The following is a 27428-nucleotide window of genomic DNA, read 5'->3' as shown; positions in this document are numbered from 1 at the left end:
ACTAGTGACCACTCTGGTGAAGGGTAGGTGCTCGATAGGAATTCCACAGAAAACCTCCCCTGTGCACCTGTGAGATCAGATCAACACAACGGCCGGTCTTTCAGTTTACAATGTCGATGGACAAGCTGTAGCATTTCATATACCACTATAAGCCATTTCCTACAATTTCAGCTTTACATCTTGTCTAAAATTGCAATACATTGTCCACATAGATCTAATCATTTTCTTTGTCATTTTCAAAGTGTTCCGTAAACACAGCACCGTTTCAAGACATATCTCCATACCATAGAGTGTAGTATGTATGCCAGGCCTGTATGTGGTGCTGTAACACTCCCACACAACACAGAGAAGACATGGATCATGTGCACACTGTTGTCAGCAGTTCATCAATGTAGCAGCAGAAGTTAGAACTTCACAGAGTGGCACACTAAGTAAACTAAAGCCTTTTAAGAGAAGGAGAGTCCACGCTGGTCATCTGAAATAGACTTATTGCTTATTTAAAGCAAAGCTGTGTGTGTGTGTGTGTTTAAATTCACTGGCTGCTCACCTCGCAGATGAATTAATAAAGAACATGACTCAGGTCAAAACATTGGATTTATCGATGGTAAATGGACGGCTTTTGTATCACACTTTTCCAACTGTATCAGAAGCTCAAAGCTCTTTACAGTGATGCCTCACATTCACATGCTGATGTCAGGGTGCTGCCATGTAAGGTGCTCACTCTACACTTGGAGCAACTTGGGGATTAACGACCTTGCCCAAGGGCCCTTAGTGAATTTGGTAGCCAGACGGGGGATTCAGTCGAGTCCGACTCGACTGCCACCTCACAGAGACGTGGGGAACGCTGCTTTTTCAGTGTTTTCACAGGCTGTGGTCATGGTCACACGGAACCTGTTCACTGACTAAGGGTTCTGCTGATCACCTGAGCATACGGTCTGGAAGAGTGTACCAGGGAAACTGAAGAGGGAAGACCCTAAATTTAAAAAATCTGCATGATGCTGCTGAAATCCTTGAATGATGGTGCAGTGCCATTATTCCATTGCCTAGAGAGCCCTGCAGTTTTACCATTGCAGTGAAGGTGAAATTAAATCTACTTGTAGTATAGACGTTCAGATTTAATTCAGGGGTTTCCCCAAATAAATTGATTTAATGGGAGTTACAGCCACTGATACACCTGCAAGCATCTGGTATGGTTTTTGTGAGGTCTTTGGATTTGTGCTTGTGTATATCGATGTGTCTGAAATACATGTAGATTTAATGCACTGTGTCGTAACGTGTGACCGACAGGCACATGGATATCCACACCTGAATACAGTACTCTCACAGTCAACTTTGGAGGCTTGGCTCTGTTCTTAGTGGTTGTTTTATTCAAATTTAAAGTCAGACTCATTTTTTTTAACTATTTTTTTATCATTGGCGTGAAAAGATTTTCAGTGTTCCTCCTCCCCCTTGTCTATAAACAGCTCCGTTTCTGTCTGTGTGTCAGACTGACAGGAGCACAAGATGATCAAAGCCCTTTTGTTGTGACACCAAGTGTATTTCTTTGATTGCATCACATTGTATTTATGTGAGTGTTGGAGTAAATACTGAGTTCAAGTGGAAACACACCAGCATATCTTGAATGAAAGCACGACATGTATATGCACATTTCTGTCTGACACACTGTCTCATTGATATTCCACTGGTTTCCCTTTCTGTCTGTCTTGCTTGTTTTTCCCCCCTCCAGTGGAGAAGTGCATGAGCTCCATGCAGATGGGGACACAGATGGTGAAGCTACGTGGCGGCTCTAAGGGTCTGGTTCGGTTCTTCTTTCTGGATGAACACAAGTCCTGTATTCGATGGAGACCCTCGCGCAAAAATGAAAACACCAAAAGTATGTGATTTAAGTTATTTCAAGCTCCAAATGGCTATCTGAAATCCTGTTTTTCCGGCTAAGCTGCATTATTGTCTTTAGTGATCATTTTGGATAACATTTTCGTAAGGTGGGAGTTGTGCATTTCAGCGGTGATCATGATAGCAGACCCTGACACGCTTAAACAAGTCTTGGTTACGGACTTCAGCAGCTTTCCAAACAGAAATGTTATCGTTTTGCTTCATCTTCTGACGCCAGACGGCAGTACTGTAGCAAGAAACAACTTGGCGGCTGCTTCTTGGTTTACGGTTCATCTCAACAAGGACTGCACTCCATTGTTAGCTCGCTAAGCTAGCTAGCCAGCTGTGATACTTTGCACCGTAGCAGTGTCAGGGCTCCGCAACATCAGGGTGGTGGATTGAGGGGCCCCGTCATTCTTGCTATCTCCGGGCCCATCGCTACAGCAGCAGCTATCTCCAGGCCACCGCTACAGCCACCTCCGGGCCAACTGCTACAGCGGCAGCTATCTCTGGACCCACGGCTATAGCGCTGGAATCCATCAAGCCAGGACCAGGCTCATTGTTAGCTCGCTAAGCTAGCTCGCCCACCGTAGCTGTATAAATTGTTCATCATGCCACCTAAGAAGGCAATAAGTGGAGAAGAATTGGATGAACTAAAAGAGTCACTGAACTTTGTCTGAAGAACGCAGCAGAGTGGTTAAAAAGGCAGACTGAATCACTGGGTCTGTCGGTGCATGAACTGAGAAACTTGATGCAGGAAAAAGACAACAAAATCAGACTTCTGGAAAAGCGAGTGGATGATTTGGAACAGTATACAAGGATGGAAGATGTTATTGTAACAGGATTGAACACTAGACATCGGTCATATGCCAGGGCTGCAGCCAGCAGCACAAGCACTATGGATGAAAGGCCAGGAGAACCCCACTCCCTGGAACAGCAGATCATCAACTTCTTTCCTTTGAATAACAGTGACATTGCAGACTTTCATTCACTCCCAAAGAAAGACAACAAGTCCAAACCAGCCATCATCATCCAGTTTGGGAACATAAAAGTTGAGAATGATTTGTTGCAGCAGTCTAAAAAGTTGAGAGGAACTGACGTGTACGTCAACGAACACATGACAAAAAAAAAAAAAATGTTGACATAGCAAGAGAAGCCAGAATCCTCTGGAAACAACAGAAAATAGAAGCGACTTGGACGAGGAACTGTAAAGAGATGATTCAATTTAATGGATCTCTGGAGGAAGCTAAAATCATAATCGTAAAGGAGCTTTCGGATTTGGAAAATTTTATGTGATGAGTATTTGTTTATTAATGGCTATGCCTGTGTTGTTAAATGAATTGGTATAATCAATTATGGGAAATGTTTTCTCATATCATGCATATGTTTACATCATGAAGTTGGACCTAATTTGACCACTTTTTTTTTTTTTTGGTTGGCGGATTTATCGTTTTTATCATATGATGAGAGCTGATTCTTTTGAATTTACTTCTGTGCAGGAATTACAACCTTCTCAGTACACTGAGCATCATATACAGGATCTGGAATATGAGCTAGATCCAGATATTCATTTGTGTTCCTTCATAAAGAGTAATTGTCAGTATTACACAGAGGAACAATAAAACAACTGCTTTACAAGTGATGGGAAATTATCAATAATCCGCTTTAGTAGCAGGAGTCTGTACAAAGATTTTGGGAGTATCAAAGATTATTTAAAACAATTTTGTCAACCTTTTACTATAATTGCCATAATGGAAGCTTGGCTTGCAGAGGGTGAGATACAAACTACGAATTGGAGGAGCATGAATTTAATCATCTGAATAGACAAAATAGAGGAGAGGGAGTGGCTTTGTATGTTGACTGTTGGCTTAACTACAAAATTAAAGATCAAATAACTGTGGTTGTGGAAAATCTTTTGGAATGCATCACAATCGAAATATGTATGGATAAAGGTAAAAATAGAATTATTACCTGTACATATAGAGCTCCGGGCTCCAAGATTGAAGAGTTTCAAAATTGGACTGAGACGTTTTTTCACAGATGTGTAATAAACGAGTATTTGTCTGTGGAGATTTAAACATTGATCTCTTCAACCCGTATCAGCATAAAGTGACAGAGGAATTCATTAATACTATGTACAGATTAAATTTCTATCCACAAATTACTAGGCCTTCAAGAATCACGCTACTCTCATTGATAATATACTTACAAATGATATCAATACCAAAACATTAAGTGGCCTATTAATCAATGATATTAGTGACCATTTACCAATCTTTATAGTAACTGATCTAAATTTAAATAAAAAATGTACTGAGAAAATACAATATTGCAAGTGCCTACAGTCTGAAGAAGCTATCACTGCCTTAAAAAATGATTTACTTTTACAGGATTGGAATCCCATTTATGAAAAGCAAGATGCTAATTTAGCATATTCTGAATTTGAAAACATATTTCTCAATATATACAACAAAAAATGTCCAATTATACAGTATAATAAGAATAATAAATATAAAGCTAACCCATGGACAACTAAAGGTCTTCAAAATGTTGGGAAAGTGTAGGAACACGGACCCACAACAGGGGGCGCAAATGAACGGACAATGGAGGAAGTCAAATAACAACACTTTACTGTTGTGAATAAGCACAACAAACACAACAGATTACAACAATAGACAAAGAAGTCAATTCACAAAATGTGTCACGTGGGCAGGCTCGAAGATAAGAGACGTCTGTCCAAAGCAGAACCGGAACCACACGATTTCCTCCGCCACCGAACCCCGGGAATACTGGAGCCGCCAAGTCCCGAACTCCCAGGTGGCCACTGCCTCCGCGTGTCGGATCTGGTACTGCTGGCGAGGAATAAAAACAGTTAAATGTGGGTGCGTTTGCACCCAGCAACCCGTACGGCGGGAAAACCACCTCCACCTCTCGTCGGAAGAATGTCTGCTATTTAACGCACAAAAGTAACAAAGTATTCATGTCAGAAAGACAACACAGTCGGCTGAGTACTGTACCTCCTAGGTAGAGCGATATCTCGGCAAAGAGGTGGAGATGTCGTCTTGCTGATATACCACTGCTGATCAGATGATTGGTGACAGCTGTCGTAGGCGATAAGTGACAGCTGTCACCCCGGCTGCTCCTGTGAGGCGGCAGCGCCCTCTGGTGCCTGGAGCCCGCACTCCAGACAGGGCGCCCTCTGGTGGTGGTGGGCCAGCAGTACCTCCTCTTCAGCGGCCCACACAACACAAAAGGCTTGTAAGAAGAAAAATATGCTATATAGAGAATTTATTAAAAGTAAATCAAGAGAGGCAGAGATTAAATATAAGGATTATAAAAATAATTAACAGCTATTATGCAAAACTGTAAAAAAAAACATACTTTGATAAAATACTAAATAATAAAAACAACATAAAGGAAACATGGAAAACTGAGTAGCATTATAGCAAATAAACCCAAATCAAATAACGACCCAACATACTTTACTTATAACAACAAAAATGAACATGAGCCAAGTAGTGAATAGTTTCAGTAAATTCTTTGCTAATGTTGGGCCAGATCTGGCACCTGTAATTTCACACAGCCCATGGGAAAATCAGCAATCACCAGAAATCTGCACACAATGTTTCTTGGCTCAGTAGATGAAAGGGAAAATATAAATGTAGCTAGTAAATGTAAAAGTAACTAGAGGCACTCAGAGAGTGCAAACCTCCACCAAGGCCATAGGGTCACTGTCCCTAAAGAGATTCCCTCCTTGGCACAGTGATCTATTCAACAATTCAGTGTTACAACCAAAGCTATGATACATACACTTTTCTTTCCTTTATATTTGACATCCTTGACCATGAAAACATACCACTAGAACTTGGAATCACTTTTATGTCTTTATTAGTTGAAAAGTTATTGTATAAAAATGATTTTTCCGTAATGGCGGTTTTCTTGTGGATCTAGCTCCATAACAATTGAAGCTATATCAAATCTGATGACACCTTACTGAATCAGTACAGATTCAGCTACAATTTGGTGTTAGTTGTGCATCTCTAGCTTCATTTGTCACCTCACACTGACACATTTTCTGTTTTCCCTATATTTTTGCATATTCTGGATCACCAGATCCGGAATCCGGATCCGATCATCACCAAACTATGTTGTTTGATAGAACATTTGACTATGTTACATCTTAATTTTTTTCAAGCCTTTGTGCCTTGTTTTTGTGGAGTTAGAAACTAGAATGTCAAAATTCCCCCTATCCCGCAATGGTGAAGAGTCATTTAAAAAATTCCTGGATCCGGATCGTGATCCAGATGACCACTAAAATTTAATCACTTGTTCCTCTTGTCATTTCCAACCACTCCACAAAATTTCATCAAAATCCATTCTAAACTTTTTGAGTTATCCTGCTGACAGACAGACAGACAAACGCGACCGAAAACATAACCTCCTTGGCGGAGGTATGAATGAATGAATGAATTTATTCAGCACGCACATATACAAAACAAAATACCAACATAAACTCTTACTAACATACATAAAAAACAAAAGAAAAATACAACAGTAACTCAGTTTCTCAAATTAGGTGCAGCCGAAAGGGCATGGGCTGAAGCAAAAGCTTGTAAACGCCCACCCCATACACCGTACACCCGTTACCATCCACAGTTAAATACACTCAAATAAGATAGAAATCAGAAAATAACATAACTAAACAGAATAGAACAATTTCATATTTACATTTTACATTTACATTTTATATCTACATTAGAATATAGTTAGGTACTAACAATTGCATCAATGGCATTCCATTATTTTCAGTTCATTTAAAGTTTAACACATTTTTACCTTCTAAGCAATTACAAATACTCTTGCACCCTGATCATTACTGGCATAATGTCATACACCAAGTACTGTTCAATGTCTGTGTAATCGTCTACACTTCTTACTAACTCTATTAACATTTTTACTCGTTTGTGTACTGTGCTAACATAATTTCTTTATATTTCTTTTTGAACTTATAAATGTTTCCACACAATTTAATGTGGTTATCCAAATGATTCCATAATTTAACTCCACATACCGGCACACACCAACTTTTCAGAGTAGTTCTTACATAATTTACTATAAAGTTACCACATCCCCTCAATCCATACTGTCCTCTCTTACAGAACAGTTTCTGTATATTACATGGCAGTTCATTTTTATTGGCTTTAAACATTAGTAATGCAGTATGAAACTTTACCAAATCAGTCATTTTTAATAATTTTGACCTGATAAACAATTCATTTGTGTGGTCTAGATATCCTACTTTATGCAAAATTCTAACTGCGCGTTTTTGTAATATAACGAGGGGATGAAGTGAACTCTTATAGTTGTTACCCCATACTTCTATACAGTAAGTTAAATAAGGCAAAATCAATGTACAATATAACACTCGAAGGGCATCATGCTCCAACAAATATTTAACTTTATTAATAACTGCGAGACTTTTGGAAACTTTACTCTGTATATATCTAATGTGCTTTTTCCAACTTATTTTTTCATCTATTATTACACCAAGAAATTTACATTCTGATACTCTTTCAATTTGAACACCATTTATACATATCTTTATCTCAGAGTTTACTTTGTAATTTCCGAAAAACATTATTTTAGTTTTATCTAGATTTAAAGATAATTTATTTGTGTCCATCCAACTTTTTAGTTTATTCAATTCCTCATTAATAATACGGGTAAGTTCACTATAATTTTCATTTGCATAAAATATGTTTGTGTCATCCGCAAATAAAATCATTCTCATCACTTTGGATATATTAAATATGTCATTTATATATAAATTAAATAACTTTGCTCCCAAAATTGAATCTTGGGGTACTCCGCATAAAATCTCCAAGTTATTTGATGTAAACTCACCCATTTTCACAAACTGCTTTCTCTCCGTTAAGTAACTCTGTATCCATTGCAGTGCAACTCCCCTAACACCATACATCTCTAATTTTTTAATCAAAATTGAATGATTAAGAGTATCAAAAGCTTTCTTTAAGTCTATAAAAATGCCAACTACATATTTCTTTCTCTCTATAGTATTGGTTATCTCCTCTATGGTTTCAATTACTGCCATTGAAGTGGACCGCTTACTCCTAAAACCATATTGGCATTCATTAAGAATTTCATACTTTCCAATAAATGACTCTAATCTATTATCATATAGCTTTTCCAAAATTTTAGAGAATTGTGGGAGTAGAGAGACTGGTCTATAGTTTGTAAAAATGTGTTTATCTCCACTTTTAAATAGAGGGACAACTTTAGCCATTTTCATTTTGCTTGGAAATTTTCCCGTTATAAAAGATAAATTACAAATATATACAAGTGGTTTGACAATACTTTCTATTACTTTTTTAACCAGTATCATATTAATATCTTGAAAATCAGTTGAAGATTTACTTTTAAATTTTCTAACAATAGTAATAATTTCAAGTTCATCTACAGGAGAGAGAAAAAATGAATTTCTATTTCTCTTAATAAGTATTGGAGAATCAGGACCTTTACCAGAAATTTTATTGGCCAAATCCAGGCCAATATTAACAAAAAAATCATTAAAATGATTTACAGTTTCACTCATCTCAGATATCTTTATCCTTCTCAATAAAATAATCTGGATATATCGTTTTTCTCCTTCCATGCTGCATAAGATCTTTTAATATTCCCCAAACCTTTTTTGTATCACATTTATTCCTTTCCAGTTGTTTTCTATAATATAATTTTTTACTAGTTCTTAATAGCTCTGTTAGTTTATTCTTATATAGCTTATATTTTCTTTCAGCTTCCTTAGTTTTCAATTTAATAAATATTTTGTAAAGACTATTTTTCCAAGGACGTTCCACAAATCTTTTTTTACAACTATATTTCTTAATTGGACAGTGTGTGTCATATAATTCCATAAATATCTCCATAAACTTACTATAAGCCCTGTCCACCTCTTTCTCACAATAAATTAAGTTCCAATCCTGGGAATTTAAATCATTGTTCAGGGATTTAATTGCTTCCTTCCGAACAAACCCGTTTATAGATGTGTTTTTTCCCTCTACAATCTGTAATTTTGTTGTTATATATAATAAACACTGGTAGATGGTCCGATATATCACAGACCATTAGGCCGCCTGTAATGTCATTCATAGTGCTATTTGTGAAGATGTTATCAATTAAAGTGGAACTGTGATCTGTTACCCTGCTAGGTCTAGTTATAGTCGGATAAAGGCTCATGCCAAACATCATATTAAGAAAATCATTAGTCCATTTGTGCTTTGTGTGATTTAGTATATCTATATTAAAATCTCCACATATAAACATAGTTTTATTTTCCTTCCTTGAAAATATTTTTCCTACACAGTCAATGAATAATTCTACATCAGTTCCTGGAGACCGATACAAACAACTCACAATTACATTTCTCTCCGTATCATTATGGATTTCAATTGTAACAACTTCTAAAACATTATCTATAGCCAGAGTCATATCCTCTACTAATTTAAACCTAATGCTATTATGAATATATAGTGCCACTCCTCCACCTATTTTATTTTTCCTATTAACATACTTAAGTTCATATTCTTCTATTTGAAAGTCAATACCTTTGTCCTCATTAAACCAAGTTTCTGACAAAGCAATTATACTAAATGGATGTGCAAACTGCTGTATATATTCTTTGATAACATTAAAATTAGCATACATACTTCTACAGTTAAAGTGGATAATTGACAGTTTTTCCTTCATTGTCATAGCATGTAGAAAATCATCAACAGTATAATATTTAGAATCAACATTAAATGTAGAGTAAAAAGTATTATCCGGGTCTAGTTCATTTTCTAAGTCTTGAAAATTATAATCAGTATATGAAAATAGATTCAGTTGCTCCAAATGCATTGTCCTTTGATATAATTCTGAATCTGTACTCATCTTTTTTTTTTTTAATAAAAATGAATTCTATACTATTAGTAATAATCGATCAAGAATTACCATCTCTTGATCCATCTTTGTCTTTGTGTTCATCAAAGGCTCAAAATTCACCAGTAACTAAATCTCTAGTAGTAGTAGTAGTAGTAGTAGTAGTAGTAGTAGTAAACGTCCCCTCATAAATATCTTAGTCACTGAGGTTCTTAACCACCAACACCTTAGCCTCCTCCGGTGACCCATTGAGCTTAATAAAGACTTTACAGTTATTTACCCAAGTGCTTTGGATCTTTTTTAGTTTCCTCAGGTGTCTGGCTTTTCTGGCAATTTCGGCATTTTTCCGTGTCAGGTGATCGTTCATATAGACATTAGTACCTTTCAGTTTTCTTCCTTGTTTAATTAAGGTAATCTTTTTCTTGAGATTTGCAAAACGTAATATCAGGGCTGGCACGTCCTCTCGTCTTCTTCTCAGTAATGTGTGACAGGCTTCCAAATCACTTACATCCAGTGAAATATCGTGCACATTGAGAAAGGCTGCTACCTGTTGCTCAATAGAGCTCGACTCTTCCTCACTGGGCTCATTCTGTTTGTTATTCGCAATCACCGCATGAGCATACGACCTGGGTTTGATCTGAAACCCCGTGATTACAATATCTTTCATTCTTGTATATTGTTCCAACTCATCAACTTTCCTTTCAAGCTCTGTGATCCTCCTGTTCTTTTCCTTATTTTCTTCTCGTAATTGCTTCACTTCATCCAGAAGCGCAATGATTCTCTTTTGGTCCTGACGGATTAAAGCAACATCTTCCGTTAAAGTATTAAGTGACTTTCTGATTTCGTCACACTCCTCCAAAGAAAGGTTTCTCTTCGATGGCATCTTTGGACACAAATAGTTTGTTTGCTAACCTACTTCTCGGCTAACTCAGTAGCTGGCTCACCGCTATCGCCTGCGTCGGGCCTGATGAATTCTGCCTCGCCGCTGTAGCCTGCGTCAGATCTGGTGGATGATGGCTCGCCGCTGTAGCCTGCGTCGGGCCTGGTGGATGCTGGCTCGCCGCTGTAGCCTGCGTCGGGCCTGGTGGATGCTGGCTCGCCGCTGTAGCCTGCGTCGGGCCTGGTGGATGCTGGCTCGCCGCTGTAGCCTGCGTCGGGCCTGGTGGATGCTGGCTCGCCGCTGTAGCCTATGTCGGGCCTGGTGGATGCTGGCTCGCCGCTGTAGCCTACCCGTTGTCGTGAAGCTACTCCTTTGATAGCTCCGTCAACGGACACCAAATAAAGTAAAGTCACAGGTAAAAAGTCAATTGATCATAATGATGTACATATGTGCTTAATAAAGCAAATAATTACTGAAATCGCAAAGCCATTATCACATATTTTTAATAAATTATTTCAAACCTGAATTGTTCCAGTATGAAAGTGGCAAAAGTGATACCTTTATTTAAATGTAGTAGCAAACATCTTTTTGCTAATTACAGGCCTGTGTCTCCATTGCCACGATTTTCAAAGATATTGTAAAAGCTTTATACAACCCCTGGCAAAAATGATGGAATCACCGGCCTCGGAGGATGTTCATTCAGTTGTTTAATTTTGTAGAAAAAAGCAGATCACAGACATGACACAAAACTAAAGTCATTTCAAATGGCAACTTTCTGGCTTTAAGAAACACTAAGAAATCAAGAAAAAAAATTGTGGCAGTCAGTAACGGTTACTTTTTAGACCAAGCAGAGGAAAAAAATATGGAATCACTCAATTCTGAGGAAAAAATTATGGAATCATGAAAAACAAAACAACGCTCCAACACATCACTAGTATTTTGTTGCACCACCTCTGGCTTTTATAACAGCTTGCAGTCTCTGAGGCATGGACTTAATGAGTGACAAACAGCCATCTCCCCAGTGCCTTTACCTGACATGCAGCCCCATATCATCCATGACTGTGGAAATTTACATGTTCTCTTCAGGCAGTCATCTTTATAAATCTCATTGGAACGGCACCAAACAAAAGTTCCAGCATCATCACCTTGCCCAATGCAGATTTGAGATTCATCACTGAATATGACTTTCATCCAGTCATCCACAGTCCACAATTGCTTTTCCTTAGCCCATTGTAACCTTGTTTTTTTTTCTGTTTAGGTGTTAATAATGGTTTTCATTTAGCTTTTCTGTATGTACACAAACAAAAATATAAACGCAACACTTTTGGTTTTGCTCCCATTTTGTATGAGATGAACTCAAAGATCTAAAACTTTTTCCACATACACAATATCACCATTTCCCTCAAATATTGTTCACAAACCAGTCGAAATCTGTGATAGTGAGCACTTCTCCTTTGCTGAGATAATCCATCCCACCTCACAGGTGTGCCATACCAAGATGCTGATTAGACACCGTGATTAGTGCACAGATGTGCCTTAGACTGCCCACAATAAAAGGCCACTCTGAAAGGTGCAGTTTTATCACACAGCACAATGCCACAGATGTCGCAAGATTTGAGGGAGCGTGCAATTGGCATGCTGACAGCAGGAATGTCAACCAGAGCTGTTTCTCGTGTATTGAATGTTCATTTCTCTACCATAAGCCGTCTCCAAAGGCGTTTCAGAGAATTTGGCAGTATATCCAACCAGCCTCACAACCGCTGACCACGTGTAACCACACCAGCCCAGGACCTCCACATCCAGCATGTTCACCTCCAAGATCGTCTGAGACCAGCCACTCAGACAGCTGCTGAAACAATCGGTTTGCATAACCAAAGAATTTCTGCACAAACTGTCAGAAACCGTCTCAGGGAAGCTCATCTGCATGCTCGTCGTCCTCATCGGGGTCTCGACCTGACTCCAGTTCATCGTCGTAACCGACTTGAGTGGGCAAATGCTCACATTCGCTGGCGTTTGGCACGTTGGAGAGGTGTTCTCTGCACGGATGAATCCCGGTTCACACTGTTCAAGGCAGATGGCAGACAGCGTGTGTGGCGTCGTGTGGGTGAGCGGTTTCTGATGTCAATGTTGTGGATCGAGTGGCCCATGGTGGCGGTGAGGTTATGGTATGGGCAGGCGTCTCTTATGGACGAAGAACACAGGTGCATTTTATTGATGGCATTTTGAATGCACAGAGATACCGTGACGAGATCCTGAGGCCCATTGTTGTGCCATACATCCAAGAACATCACCTCATGTTGCAGCAGGATAATGCACGGCCCCATGTTGCAAGGATCTGTACACAATTCTTGGGAGCTGAAAATGTCCCAGTTCTTGCATGGCCGGCATACTCACCGGACATGTCACCCATTGAGCATGTTTGGCATCTCTGGACCGGCGTATACGACAGCGTGTACCAGTTCCTGCCAATATCTAGCAACTTCGCACAGCCATTGAAGAGGAGTGGACCAACATTCCACAGGCCACAATTGACAAACTGATCAACTCTATGCGAAGGAGATGTGTTGCACTGCATGAGGCAAATGGTGGTCACACCAGATACTGACTGGTATCCCCCCCCCAATAAAACAAAACTGCACCTTTCAGAGTGGCCTTTTATTGTGGACAGTCTAAGGCACACCTGTGCACTAATCTTGGTGTCTAATCAGCATCTTGATATGGCACACCTGTGAGGTGGGATGGATTATCTCAGCAAAGAAGTGCTCACTATCACAGATTTAGACTGGTTTGTGAACAATATTTGAGGGAAATGGTGATATTGTGTATGTAGAAAAAGTTTTAGATCTTTGAGTTCATCTCATACAAAATGGGAGCAAAACCAAAAGTGTTGCGTTTATATTTTTGTTGAGTGTAAATCCCATTTCCTTTAGGCGGTTTCTTACAGTTCTGTCACAGACGTTGATTCCAGTTTCCTCCCATTTGTTCTTCATTTGTTTTGTTGTGCATTTTTGATTTTTGAGACATATTGCTTTAAGTTTTCTGTCTTGACGCTTTGATGTCTTCCTTGGTCTACCAGTATGTTTGCCTTTAACAACCTTCCCATGTTGTTTGTATTTGGTCCAGAGTTTAGACACAGCTGACTGTGAACAACCAACATCTTTTGCAACATTGCGTGGTTTACCTTCTTTTAAGAGTTTGATAATCCTCTCCTTTGTTTCAATTGACATCTCTCGTGTTGGAGCTCTCCAAGGTGTGATCACTCCTTTTTAGATGCAGACTAACGAGCAGATCTGATTTGATGCAGGTGTTAGTTTTGGGGATGAAAATTTACAGGGTGATTCCATAATTTATTCCTCAGAATTGAGTGATTCCATATTTTTTTCCTCTGCTTGGTCTAAAAAGTAACCGTTACTGACTGCCACAATTTTTTTCCTGATTTCTTATAGTGTTTCTTAAAGCCAGAAAGTTTCCATTTGAAATTACTTTAGTTGTGTGTCATGTCTGTGATCTGCGTTTTTTCTACAAAATTAAACAACTGAATGAACATCCTCAGAGGCCGGTGATTCCATAATTTTTGCCAGGGGTTGTAATGGCAGACTGGATAAATTTATAGAACACCACAACTTGCTTGATGATGGTCAGTATGGTTTTAGAGCGAAAAGATCCACTGCACTGGCTCTGCTCGACTCAACAGAAGAGATCAATAAACATGTGGACCAAAGGGAAATAGTAATAGGTTTATTCATTGACCGAAGAAAGGCTTTTGACACAACTGATCACAACATACTGTATTATTTCAAAAATGGAACTGTATGGGATCAGAGGGGTGGCTCTGAACTGGAGTAAAGGTTAATTACAAAACCAGAAACAGTTTGTTAAACTCTGGGACTACTGTTCTTGATATCTGGACATTGTTTGTGGGCTTCCCCAGGGTTCTGTGTTGGGACCAAAATTATTTATTTTGTACATCAATGATTTATGCAAAGTTTCATATGTTTAAAGCAGTGCCCTTTGCAGATGACACACACGTTTTGTTCAGGAGAAAATCTGCAACAGTTATTATGGATTTAGGAACTGAAATGATAAAGTTAAAGAGATGGTTTTATAGTGAACTAGAAGCACTCGGAGAGTGCAAACCTTCGCCAAGGCCATGGGGTCACTGACGCCATAACATCTACACACCGTGGAATCATTGAACCTAAAAAAGTCTAACGATGTTTGCTCAGTAGTAAAAAAAAAAAAATTGTTGAGAATACTTCAAATTTGCAGGCAAGTCTGCACTAAGACTTTTATGTTGTGGGCGATGATGAAATATATGTTATAGTATCTAGTTCATCATCGGCACAACATAAAAGTCCTAGTGCAGACTGTTGCCTGCAAATTTGAAGTATTCTCAACTATTTTTTTTACAGTGCAGTAGTAAAAAAAAGTTTAATCTGCTGTGACTGGATAGCATGTATCCTTAGCGCTTGACATCACAGTTTATTGCAACTTGCCCCTTTCCCAGAAGCTACTGTCATCTGGGCACTAATATTGATATTGCATTTGCATATAGACAAAAACAAATAAGGTAGAGAAGCTTGAATCTTCGACTGGACTGGGTTGCTTGACGCGAGGACGTTTCTCTTCAAATCGCAGAAGCTTCCTCAGCTAAAATTCTTGCTCTGGTAGTCTGACTTCTGTCTTGACTCTTGTAGAGAAGAATAAACAGAAGCCACAAAAGCTGGAGTTTTAAATCTAACCAGACCCCTCCTACAGAGAGGCAGACTGCTAAGGCTAGTGACGAAACAATAGCTCTAATTAGCACCTATTGTGCTCTAGTTAGCACCCTCCTAATGACAGGGCAGCTGTCCCTCCTAATGATGGGATGGATGCCTCTCCTGCTGGCTCCCTTGATGACTCTCCTGATGACATGAATGACTCATTACCATGAACAAAAGACTGAAACTGCTTTGACCTGAGTACCCCATTATAAATGGGACAAAGCGTGTCTCAGACCCCCTCCCCGGTTAAGGCTGGGTTTCAACTGTTTCACATAGAATGCCTCCTTGACCCCTCTCTCAAACCATTTCTTCTCTCTGGCTAAGATTTTAACTTCCTTGTCCTCAAACGTGTGATTAGTGTCTTTAAAGTTGAGATGAACTGCAGACTGAGGTCCACTGGTGCCCTCTCTGTGGTGCTGGTATAGCCTTTTGTGTAAAGGTTGCTTAGTCTCACCTATGTAGTGTTCGTTACAGTTTTCCTGACATCTGATAGAATACACTACATTGGTCTGTTTGTAACTAGGGATCCTGTCCTTAGGGTGAACTAATTTCTGTCTCAAGGTGTTAACTGGTTTAAAGTAAACTGGGATTTTGTGCTGTCTGAAGATCCTCTGTAGTTTTTCCCCTACTCCTGCTAAATAAGTGAGAGACACTTGTATCTGTCTCCTGTCTATCTGGTCTCTTTGTTCTCTGGGACTTCTGCACTTTGTCCAGGGACCATCGTGGGTACCCACATACTGTGAGGGCTATCTGGACAAGTTATTGTTCTTTAGCCCTTGCCTCTGCAGAGGCAAGGGCTAAAATCCCAGTTTACTTTAAACCAGTTAATACCTTGAAACAGAAATTAGTTCACCCTAAGGACAGGATCCCTAGTTACAAAGAGAGCAATGTAGTGTATTCTATCAGATGTCAGGAAAACTGTAACGAACACTACATAGGTGAGACTAAGCAACCTTTACACAAAAGGCTATACCAGCACCGCAGAGAGGGCGCCATTGGACCTCAGTCTGCAGTTCATCTCCTCCTTAAAGACACTAATCACACGTTTGAGGACAAGGAAGTTAAAATCTTAGCCAGAGAGAAGAAATGGTTTGAGAGAGGGGTCAAGGAGGCATTCTATGTGAAACAGTTGAAACCCAGCCTTAACCGGGGAGGGGGTCTGAGACACGCTTTGTCCCCTGTTTATAATGGGGTACTCGGGTCAAAGCAGTTTCAGTCTTTTGTTCATGGTAATGAGTCATTCACATCATCAGGAGAGTCATCAAGGGAGCCAGCAGGAGACGTGTCCATCCCATCGTTAGGAGGGACAGCTGCCCTGTCATTAGGAGGGTGCTAACTAGAGCACAATAGGTGCTAATTAGAGCTATTGTTTAGTCACTAGCCTATAGCAGTTTGCCTCTCGGTAGGAGGGGTCTGGTTAGATTAAAACTCCAGCTTTTGTGACTTCTGTTCATTCTTCTCTACTAGTGTCAAGACAGAAGTCAGACTACCAGAGCAAGAATTTTAGCTGAGGAAGCTTCTGCGATTTGAAGCGAAACGTCCTCGCATCAAGCAACCCAGTCCAGTCCAAGATTCAAGCTTCTCTACTATGGAAACCACCTGGACAACTGAGAGCCTTCACAGAAACAAAAACAAATAAGACATGGACTGGTGCCATCTTATCTGGCTGATCTGGTGGAACTCTACGTGCTGGTCCGGGCTTTGCGGTCGCAGGATGCGGGACTTCTCTGTGTTCCCAGGGTGAAGAAGAAGTCAGCAGGTCAAAGAGCCTTTTCGTATCGTGCACCCACCCTGTGGAACAGTCTTCCTCCGAACGTGAGGCAGTCTGAGTCCGTGGACATTTTTAAGTCAAGACTCAAAACCTATTTTTATTCTCTTTCTTATGGATAGTTTTTATTTGTTTTATTCTTTTACTTCTGTTTTTTTATTTATGTATTTGAATTTTTTTTCATTTTTAATTATTTTTATTCAACTTGATGTTGACTTGTTTTAACAAAGGAAATGATAATTGACTTTGGCAAGAGGAAAGCACAATACCTACCAGTCAGTGTAGATAATGTGGACATTGAGATGGTCTCCACATACAAGTACCTCGGTGTCCACATTGACAATAGATTGGACTGGTCGGTGCAGGTAAATGCAGCGTATAAAAGGGGACAGAGCAGATTGTTCTTCCTCAGAAGACTGAAATCTGTTGATGTTTGTAGCGATATGCTTTTCCTTTTTTATCAGTCTGTTGTGGTCAGTGCTCTATTATTTGCTGTTGTGTGTTGGGGAACAGCCTGTCTGTTAGGGACAGTAACAGACTGGACACATTTGTCAGGAAGTGCATGTCAGTGATGGGGAGGGAGGTGGCCTCTGTGGGTGAACTGGTAGACTGTAGGTTGAGGTGTATTATGAATTCTGTTATTAACAACAAATCTCATCCTCTACATGACACTGTGGTGCTCAGAAAAGCAACTGCAGTGACAGATTCCTCTCCATGAGATGCAGGACTGAGAGGTATAGAAGATCATTTGTCCCGGCCACCATAACGCTTCTTGTTAATGTAGTTTTACTTCCATGTGTTTTTATATTTGTCTTATTTATTGGTATTTTATTGTATGGATGAATTGTGTATGTATGTATGCTCTCGGGCAGATGAAATTCCCCTTACAGGGGATGAATAAAGTATCTATCTATCTATCTATCTTTTATGTAAGGCGCCTTGAGACGGCTTTTGCTGTGATTTGGCGCATTATAAGCTAATTAAATTAATTAAAAAAAAGACAATTCAATTTATTATTCAACTAAACTGCATATATGAATTTTTTTTTACATTTATGAAACACTTCTCTAAATAAATAACAGTAAATTCTGAAATAGAACTATTTTTTAAGTGTTGCATGTGCTACATAAGGCCATAGGGTCACTGACCCTAAAGGGATTCCCTCCTTGGCACAGTGATCTATTCAACAATTCAGTGTTACAACCAAAACTATGATACATACACTTTTATATACACTGTATATTTGACATCCTTGACCATGAAAGCATACCACTAGAACTTGGAATCACTTTTATGTCTTTATTAGTTCAAAAGTTATTGTATAATAATGGCGGTTTTCTTCTGGATCTAGCTCCATAACATTTGAAGCTACATCAAATCTGATGACACCTTACTGAATCAGTACAGATTCAGCTACAGTTTGGTGTTAGTTGTGCATCTCTAGCTTCATTTGTCACCTCACACTGACACATTTTCTATTTTCCCTATATTTTTGCATATTCTGGATCACCAGATCCGGCATCTGGATCCGATCATCACCAAACTTTGTTGTTTGATAGAACATTTGACTATGTTACACCCTAATTTTTTCAAGCCTTTCTGCCTTGTTTTTGTGGAGTTAGAAACTAGAATGTCAAAATTCCCCCTATCCCGCAATGGTGAAGAATCCTTTAAAAAATTCCTGGATCCGGATCGTGATCCGGATCACCACTAAAATTTAATCACTTGTTCCTCTTGTCATTTCCAACCACTCCACAAAATTTCATCAAAATCCGTTCAAAACTTTTTTTTGAGTTATCCTGCTGACAAACAGACAAACAAACTTGACCGAAAACATTACCTCCTTGGCGGAGGTAAATATTCAAGGGGTAAACATAGAACGTGTCAAAGAAAATGAGTGTCATTAATTGATGAAATAATTAATTGGAACGCTCATATTCATCATATTCAAAAGAAAGTATCAAAACGTATTGCAGTATTAAATAAAGCAAAGCATGTTCTTGATTGCAAAGCACTACATGCTCTCTATTCATTGGTTGCACCCTACCAACTTACTGTAATGAAGTTTGGGGCAACAGTTATAAAACTACATTGCAACCATTATTCATTCTTTAAAAAAGAGCATTAAGAACAATTCACAATTAGGATTTGGTATCGAGAACCGGTTCTTTTCGGGTATTTTTAATAAATGGTTCGATCCACCGACATCAATAGTCTTTTTGCTTAACAATTCCCTTATCGGTCCTTCAGAGCGGCCGTTGTTTTTGAGGGTGTTTATTGGGAAAATGATCATTCCTCTATGTTGATTACAGACCCTGCAGCGGCTCTGTAATCAACCACTTCTGCAGTGCGACACCGCTTTGACGCGTGAACCAATGAAGCAATTGAAGCTTTGATCCGCTGGTTCGCTGATAAAATCTTATCAATACCCATCCCTACTCACAATGCTGGTTATCGAGACCACACCAACTCATTGTTCATTAAATCTAAAATATTAAAACTCCACAACATGATTGCGTTTAAGGCTGTTCAATTAATAGTCAAGACAGAAGTCAGACTACCAGAGCAAGAATTTTAGCTGAGGAAGCTTCTGGGATTTGAAGCGAAACGTCCTTGCGTCAAGCAACCCAGTCCAGTCGAAGATTCAAGCTTCTCTACTATGGAAACCACCTGGACAACTGAGAGCCTACACAGAAACTGTTCAGTTAATGTATAAAGTGAAAAACAAGCAAGTGCCCTTTAGAATTCAAGAATTTTTCACGGAGAATGAGGCAAAATATAATCTAAGGGGCTTGTATTTTAAAATTGCTGGCACTTGGATGACCAGGAAAGGTTCTGTGTCTCCATTTGTGGCCCTAAAATGTGGAATAACCTGATGGTGGAATGCAAACGATGTACAAATATTAATCAGTTTAAATATGAATATAAAGAAATGATGTTCTCTAGATATGTGTCTGATGAGATAAGATGAGTTTGTGCTGCTATATTGTATGTAAAATGTTTGATATTATTATTGCTATTGTTATTATTGTCAGTATTATTGTTACTATTGTTATTAGTATCACTATTATTAGTTGCAAATTTGTTTGACAGTATTTTGAAATCATCTGATTTTGATATCATCTGATGATATATGTGTATATAGCAAATGGTTAAAGGGGTGGGTGTTTATGATTTTGCTTCAGCCTACACCCTTTCGGCTGCACGAAACTGAGTTTTGTTTCATTTGTGTAATGAAATATTTCTTCTTTTCTTTGTTGTTAAGTGTGTGTGTGTGTGTGTGTGTGTGTGTGCTCCTCTGAATAAATTCATTGAAATTCATTCATTCAAAACTACGTAAGCAAGGAAACTTTTTATTAGCTTTTAAATTGACAATATAGCATGTTCACAGTCTCAAAATACCACTGCCAAGCTTTCCATTTAAGAAACAAAGATTATTGTGCCTCCTGAATTATATCCTGGGCCACTCCGCATTCATAGAGTGCAAACCTCAGGGCCCCTTCACACATAGTTCGAAGTTGGTTGAAGTGTGCATGAACCAGTATTGGTATGCAAAATGTGCAAATTCCTCTCTGCCTCAAACGCCTCATACACCTGTTGCTACAATTATTTGAGTGAGCGGCTGAAAGACAGAGTGAGCTGTGCAACCCCATCGATCTCTCTCATGGTAGGTGTCGGCCAAATTTGAGCTGACACACATGAACATCTAACATCGCTCGTTTGACACTTAAAAAATGTGTGGCCGTTTGTACTATCATCACGAAAACAGTCAGCAGATGATCACTTTTGAGCTTGCGTTGACGTTTGTCCAAGTGCCCCCATGACTGTGGTGTTGGCGTGTACACGTGGCATGCCGGAGTGTCGCCCACCCACCCATCCCCCAAACACATGGCATGTGCCCTCCCCGCAGGCAAGGCACCTCTCATCTGATTAGAGTGACACCTTGTTCTGTGCACTGAACGGACAAGGGCGTGGCAGCTGTTGACAACTCTGGTCTTGGACATCAGAGCTGTCCAGGACCAGAAAATTCTGGTTTGTGAACAGAAAAATTAAAAATGAATGTGTGTTGCACACACCGTGTTTTGACGGACACGTGCATGTGTATCCTTGCTGCCCTCACTAGAGCAGTCACGATTATTACAGTATTCGCCAATTGTGATTATTTTTCATATTCGTGATTACTGTGAATTATTTATTTTATCCACAAAGCATAAAACGACCCAGAATCTGATGTCATTGTGCTTCAGCCTCGCTCACTCTGTTTCGCTCTCGTCTTAAGGCAGGACAATAACACGGAGGCTGAGGAGTGATCTGTCCTGCCGTTTGGATAAGACGGCCGATTAAAACAGTGGCCGGTGTGTGTGTGTGTGTGTGTGCGCGTGTGGAGTCAACAGGCTGTAGACTTCAAGGGAGGGGGTGGGTGAGGGAGATTCCTGAATGGAGGCACGACACGTTACAGTCTCCTGAGAACCATCAGTGCACGCAGCGAGCGCGGAGCAGAGAGAGGATTTTAACCCGAGTGAACATGTTAAAAAAACAAAACCAAAACGTGGAGCTGCCTTTACTTCTCTCTGAACTTTCTCTCCCAGTGTGATTCTGCCGTTACCGTCCAGTTCACACCATGTGCGTGTCTTACACTGAATTTATGAGCTCATGAGATGAAATAAACGGTCAAATATCTTTAAAAACATATTTAAAAATGAGAATATATGAATGAACGTGGAGAAGCTGTGGTGATGTTCAGATGCACAGATCATAAAACGCAGGTGAGAACTCTGAACTTTAACAGCTGTTATTTTCCAAAGGTATTTATTTGTTCAATCTAGAGCTTAATGTAGTGTTTAAGCACAAAACGTGACTGATGAGGAGAAACTATTTCAGAAATGCAACAGAAACAACCACAAATCAGGAAAAGTTGGGACTGTATGTAAAATGAAGATAAAAATAAAAATGTTGCATTATTCCCAGTTTCTGCACTCACAGAAGCCAAACATTCTTCCAGAGTTGTGTAATTATACTACAATAGTAGAATATAAAGAATGGAAAAAAATAGACAATATATTCGTCAATCGCAATTATTTGTCTGACAGTTAATCGTCTCCAGAAATTCCTAACATGACAGCCCTAGTCCTCACATCGAAATACATAAAAACATACTGTATATCGCTTCTGTGACGGGCTGGAGAGCACGCACATTGAAAGGCTGTTCCAGCTGGACCGGACCGCCAGTTCATGTGCACATGCAGCAGGCGATCTGAACATCACATCTGTCTGACAAGATAGTAAGCGGCATGCCGCAGGATCATATGACAGGCCAACAGTACGACAAGTACGCCACTTTCAGTGACGTCAGCAGAAATACGCCGTACCAAACGCTGTTTGATCAGTTATCACAGCGCTTTTATTTATTTATTTATTTTTAGAAAATATGTTTGTCTGCTTGTTTTTAACCATTTCAGGCGCAGTGGTAAGGTTTCCATCTGGTAATCGGAGCATATGGGTTCAAATCCCGTGAGTGGCATTTATTTATTTTCTTTAACCAGGATTATTTAACTGCAGGGTTCTGTATTGCATCCCCCTTTTATGTATTATTTATATCAACCCAGTGATATTCACTAATTATACAGCTGTTTTTTTTATTTTATTTTCCTCCACATCAGCAGCACGATGTGGTGCAGCTCATCCCACAGTGCGAGCAGCTGCAGCGAGATCTGAAAATGGCTGTGCATTAACGCTCCCGATCCAACCTGATGGAGCTTGAGGTGCTGCAAAGAGGAATGGGCAAAATTGCCCAAAGATACAACCCCTGGCAAAAATTATGGAATCACTGGCCTCGGAGGATGCTCATTCAGTTGTTTAATTTTGTAGAAAAAAAGCAGATCACAGACATGAGACAAAACTAAAGTCATTTCAAATGGCAACTTTCTGGCTTTAAGAAACACTATAAGAAATCAAGAAAAAAAGATTGTGGCAGTCAGTAACGGTTACTTTTTTAGACCAAGCAGAGGAAAAAAATATGGAATCACTCAATTCTGAGGAAAAAATTATGGAATCACCCTGTAAATTTTCATCCCCAAAACTAACACCTGCATCATATCAGATCTGCTCGTTAGTCTGCATCTAAAAAGGAGTGATCACACCTTGGAGAGCTGTTGCACCAAGTGGACTGACATGAATCATGGCTCCAACACGAGAGATGTCAATTGAAACAAAGGAGAGGATTATCAAACTCTTAAAAGAGAGTAAATCATCACACAATGTTGCAAAAGATGTTGGTTGTTCACAGTCAGCTGTGTCTAAACTCTGGACCAAATACAAACAACATGGGAAGGTTGTTAAAGGCAAACATCCTGGTAGACCAAGGAAGACATCAAAGCGTCAAGACAGAAAACTTAAAGCAATATGTCTCAAAAATCGAAAAATGTACAACAAAACAAATGAACGAATGGGAGGAAACTGGAGTCAACGTCTGTGACTGAACTGTAAGAAACCGCCTAAAGGAAATGGGATTTACATACAGAAAAGCTAAACGAAAGCCATCATTAGCACCTAAACAGAAAAAAACAAGGTTACAATGGGCTAAGGAAAAGCAATTGTGGACTGTGGATGACTGGATGAAAGTCATATTCAGTGATGAATCTCAAATCTCCATTGGGCAAGGTGATGATGCTGGAACTTTTGTTTGGTGCCGTTCCAATGAGATTTATAAAGATGACTGCCTGAAGAGAACATGTAAATTTCCACAGTCATTGATGATATGGGGCTGCATGTCAGGTAAAGGCACTGGGGAGATGGCTGTCATTACATCATCAATAAATGCACAAGTTTATGCTGATATTTTGGACAATTGAAAGGATGTTTGGGGATGATGAAATCATTTTTCAAGATGATAACGCATCTTGCCATAGAGCAAAAACTGCAAAAACATTCCTTGCAAAAAGACACATAGGGTCAATGTCAACGAGCAGATCTGATTTGATGCAGGTGTTAATTTGGGGGATGAAAATTTACAGGGTGATTCCATAATTTTTTCCTCAGAATTGAGTGATTCCATATTTTTTTCCTCTGCTTGGTCTAAAAAAGTAACTGTTACTGACTGCCACAATCTTTTTTTCTTGATTTCTTATAGTGTTTCTTAAAGCCAGAAAGTTGCCATTTGAAATGACTTTAGTTTTGTGTCATGTCTGTGATCTGCTTTTTTTCTACAAAATTAAACAACTGAATGAACATCCTCCGAGGCCGGTGATTCCATAATTTTTGCCAGGGGTTGTATGTGCAGCAAGCTTGTGGCATCATATTCAAGAAGACTTGAGGCTGTAATTGATGCCAGAGGTGCCTCAACAAAGTCTTGTGCAAAGGGTGTGAACACTTATGTACATGTGATTTCTTAAGTTTTTGTTTGTTTTTGTTTTTTTTTAATTGCAAAAATTTCAAAAAAGCTTTTTCCATGTTGTCATTATGGGTCTTGCGAGTAGAATTTGAAGGGAAACATGAATTTACTCCATTTTGGTATAAGGCTGTAACTAAGAAAATGTGGAAGAAGTGAAGTGCTGTGAATACGTTCCAGATCCACTGTAATTCCTTCCAGAATGGTCCAAAAAGGGGCACCACACCCTCTTTTTGGCACGGATTCCTGTTTACTCGCGCAAGTCGATGGGCCATATCTCTAATAGTATGGCAGATGCCTTGATTCCACCACTCCTAGCAGTTTTTCATATGTAGATAATGCCCATTTAAAACCCAATAAAAGTTTCCTTTTTTATGTTGTTAAAAGAACAGTTTTGGGGTTTTTAACACCCATTTTCTGAGTCCCCAGTCTGTGAAATTGATTAATTAACTTTTAAAATGATTTTTGACCTGTAAGTGGAAGACGTGAGGGGCTGATAGATTACAAATTTTCATTCAAATTAGCCCTGTCCTTCCTGACATTTTAAGGACCCTCAAATCTGTGTTTTTAGATCAGACCTAATTTGAGCAAAATTTTCTCCATATTATGTCATTCAGGATACTTATTTAAAATGATGTCATCACAAGTTACTTTTAAAACCACATTCCTTTTATTTCAAAAGAGGCTGTGTACGTCAGGAAAGGACCTCAGAAAATGGAGTTTTGTTTAAAAAAGGGAAAGGTTTTTAAACATCATTCATAAGAAAAAGTCAACAGGAGTACAAGTGACAGTCCAAAAGAAAGGTATCTGAGGCACATTTGTTTACTGATAATTTGTGCTTCAGTACAGATATTGAAAGTATTACTAGTATTTAAGTGTCACCCAGTGAAAAGGTGTATTAAACACAGGGGTGGAACATTTTTTGCAGGCAAGGCATGCATGTTGTGTCCTTGTTGGGGGCTGAGCTCCCCCAAAAGATCTGATTGTAGATCCACCCCTGATGTCAGTACAACTATTGTAGCGTGCACACATGTCAGCAGTTGTATTTATAGCTCCAACACACCCACTTTCATCTGTGTCTGCAGGGACCAAAAAAGGCCCTGGACATTTCCCCCAAATAGGGCCACCAACTGACTGTGGTGGGGGTGTTGCTGGAGCCATGGTCACACAGCACTAATGAAGGACACCAAAGCCAAAATGAAATAAGAAATCTGGATTTGCGTTGACTTTCTAAGATATCGTTTAACCATCCTCCAGCTTTGTTCCTGTAGCTGGCACTTTATCAGAATTTTCAAACTGTTGAAAAACGGGAATGAATTCTGACGACAACCTTAATTCATCGGTATTCTGTTTTGCTTTCTGTGTTGATGGTTCCTCATCATTTGCATAGTTCCCGTACTGTCAGCGTTCCCTTTGATTGTCGTCCAACGTCTTGCATGAACATTGACGATATCTGAATGGATCAGTAACTAAAGCTCAGACGAGCTGAGTGTGACTTGTTCACGTGTGGAATGAAAAGCAATGTTTTCATATAGAAACAATAGCGGCAAGAACGTTTTATCAACTACTTTAACTATTCATGCACATCCCAGCCACAAACTGCTGGGACATGCGTGTGCGCACACGTTGTTGTGAAGACAAACTGTTGTCAAGACAATCAGATCCGGCACCTGCAGGTGCTGCAGACACCACAGGTTGGCTGCAGACATGATCACAGGCTGGCGCTTGGTCTGATACCTGCTGTCAAGTCACGTCATCATGAATGTTTCGTTTTGATTTTGTTTAAAATGTCAAGGTCGCAGTTTGTTTTATTTTTCTTTTGTTTTGGTTTTGTTTCATTCCTTTATGCGCTCTGGACTCGTAGGATTTTCGATGATGGAAGAAATGCAGCTTCTACCTTTTTTCTCAACGATTTGAGACTTTAATGTCCTGGATATGACATTAAACTGCATCCAGGCAGAGTTGGAAGGTAATGCATGGGATCAGTGCAACCCAACCTGAAACCTATACAAAGCACACAGGTGACGGTTATAACCTACTCTGACTGGTGAGTGCGGTCGGTGCCACAAAACCAAGGGGGCCTTTGGGTTACTAGGGTTTGGAACATTCAACAGTAGCTGTTTTGCAACTGGCGGATGAGAGCAACGCCAGGCGGGCTGGCATGGTTTAAGACAGACCTTGACTGTAATCAAGTCTCCGGCAGCAAGTATCCCAACCAGAACCAGCACATCTCCATCCTCTATGGTGCCACTGGAGAAGGCGGGTGCCCAAAGTGTGTGGGTCCCAGGCATGCAACCTGCTATCCACCTTAAACAAACTCAGGTGAAGGCGATTCATGTCAGAATCACACCCTCAACTTTCTTATCCTTTTCAAAAGTCCTGTGGCAGTGGTACTCTGGATGACAGGGACAGGCATGGTCAGTTGGGAGTCTATAATCTGGAGCCACACACTGGCGGCGCTTGTATGAAGGTCGTTCTATCTAGGAAGTTGTGGTGACATGACAGTTTGCCAGCTATAGGCGTGACTAGGCTGGCCTATTTAGGAGTACCACAGCCTGCTTTGAATGGAGAGACCCCTAGAAAAAGGTGGGGTAAACATTGGTCACCACAACTCCGCCTGACTGGCAGACTGGAGCCAGTGGGGACCTACTTATGCAATCAAAACACGAGAAGAAAACGTAAACTGAACCCTTTTACGGTGGGAGCATGAAATGTGAGGACCCACATAGACCACAATGACACAGATAAACCACACCGACGCACTGCCCTTGTGAGTTAGGAGCTTGACCACTTCAACATTGATATTGCTGCCCTCTCCAAAAC

General features: G+C 39.7%; 1 protein-coding gene and 1 long non-coding RNA gene across 2 annotated transcripts in view; one reads left to right on the top strand and one right to left on the bottom strand.

The window, feature by feature from the left end:
* The first annotated feature begins 992 nt into the window (after positions 1 to 992).
* Positions 993 to 27428, top strand: part of LOC117513126 (1-phosphatidylinositol 4,5-bisphosphate phosphodiesterase eta-2-like) — a 667318-nt gene continuing 640882 nt past the window's right edge. Inside the window, exons 1-2 of the mRNA XM_034173461.1 lie at positions 993 to 1020; positions 1727 to 1873. Coding sequence (XP_034029352.1) covers positions 993 to 1020; positions 1727 to 1873 — 175 coding nt within the window. The remainder of the gene's footprint in view (positions 1021 to 1726; positions 1874 to 27428) is intronic.
* On the bottom strand, positions 6420 to 17664 carry LOC117511755. The gene is made up of 3 exons (XR_004561072.1): positions 17445 to 17664; positions 10431 to 10433; positions 6420 to 6430 (listed from the first exon to the last, which is right to left on the bottom strand). It is a non-coding gene; the product is annotated as an uncharacterized LOC117511755 (long non-coding RNA).

This window comes from Thalassophryne amazonica, chromosome 6 (genome assembly GCF_902500255.1).
Source record: "Thalassophryne amazonica chromosome 6, fThaAma1.1, whole genome shotgun sequence".
NCBI classification, from domain to species: domain Eukaryota; kingdom Metazoa; phylum Chordata; class Actinopteri; order Batrachoidiformes; family Batrachoididae; genus Thalassophryne; species Thalassophryne amazonica.
The sequence above is the reverse complement of the archived record's forward strand: the minus strand, read 5'-3'. Positions and strand labels throughout refer to the sequence as shown.